General features: G+C 56.0%; 1 protein-coding gene across 1 annotated transcript in view; it reads right to left on the bottom strand.

Annotated features, from left to right (window-relative positions):
* Positions 1-694: 694 nt before the first annotated feature.
* JUP (junction plakoglobin) overlaps positions 695-915 on the bottom strand; it is a gene marked incomplete at its 5' end in the record, with an annotated part of 5,798 nt that continues 5,577 nt past the window's right edge. The window contains 1 exon segment of the mRNA XM_009081677.1: positions 695-840. Within this exon segment, the coding sequence (XP_009079925.1) occupies positions 695-840 (146 nt within the window).

Here is a 915-nt window from a genome sequence, read left to right as displayed (position 1 = left end):
CAAGGGTTGAACCGAAGGTCCTGGGACACGGACCCTTTGCTTCCAGCAAACCGGATTGGCTTGATTCAGTTGGAGTTCACAGGAAGCAAAGGGTTTTCCCGTGTTAGATTCCTCTCCTAGAACACTAACACGCAGAACAAATCGTGGGGGAAGTTAGAAAGCACAAACATAAGGACGGCGAAAGCCGTTGGCACCATATTAAAAATAAAAAAGAAATATATATTCATAGAAAAGACTATTCTGCCAATGAAAGGTCGCTAACGGTGCAGGGTTTGTGTTTTAAAGCTTCAGAAACAGTATCTTGGATGCTGGATGCGGCAGTAGGTGCTCGAAGCAGTCCCAGGGGGAAGGACCTTCTCCACGGACCCACAGCGAAGAAACAAATCGGAAAATAAAACCTCTCGTGGGAATGGAAAAGTTTTGTCTTCTCAGGCACTTCTGTCTCCCAAGTCCTTCTCACGAATGCTCAGCTCTGGGGCCACCCTCTTCTGCATGGAGAGAACACCTGTGGCAGCAGGGAGATCCTGTCATCCACCGAGGGCAGGTTTGGGAGGAGACCAGAGCCAGGGACCCCGTGGTGGCACCAGGCACATTGCAGCACGCCAGGTGCCACCAGCCAGCCCTGCCTCCCCCTGCCATCCCCCTGCTCCAGGGCTGAGCCCACAGCAGGTACCTGTGCGGGGCTGCGGGAGGGTTAGGCGAGCATGTGGTCAGCGAAGGGCGCTCGGACACCGTCGCTGTAGGCGTCCATGGGGTAATCCCCATCCATGTCCATGTGCATGTCCATGGGGTCCAGGGGGATGTCACCCGAGTACATGGGGCGGTAGCCAGGGTCCAGTTCTGCAGGGAAGGGATGAGGCAACCTCAGTTCCTGCTGGCCAGAGGCTTCTCCCGAGCCCCGGCCCCCCCTGGTCC

The sequence above is a fragment of the Acanthisitta chloris genome, unplaced genomic scaffold, assembly GCF_000695815.1.
Source record: "Acanthisitta chloris isolate BGI_N310 unplaced genomic scaffold, ASM69581v1 scaffold22049, whole genome shotgun sequence".
Taxonomy (NCBI): domain Eukaryota; kingdom Metazoa; phylum Chordata; class Aves; order Passeriformes; family Acanthisittidae; genus Acanthisitta; species Acanthisitta chloris.
The sequence above is the reverse complement of the archived record's forward strand: the minus strand, read 5'-3'. Positions and strand labels throughout refer to the sequence as shown.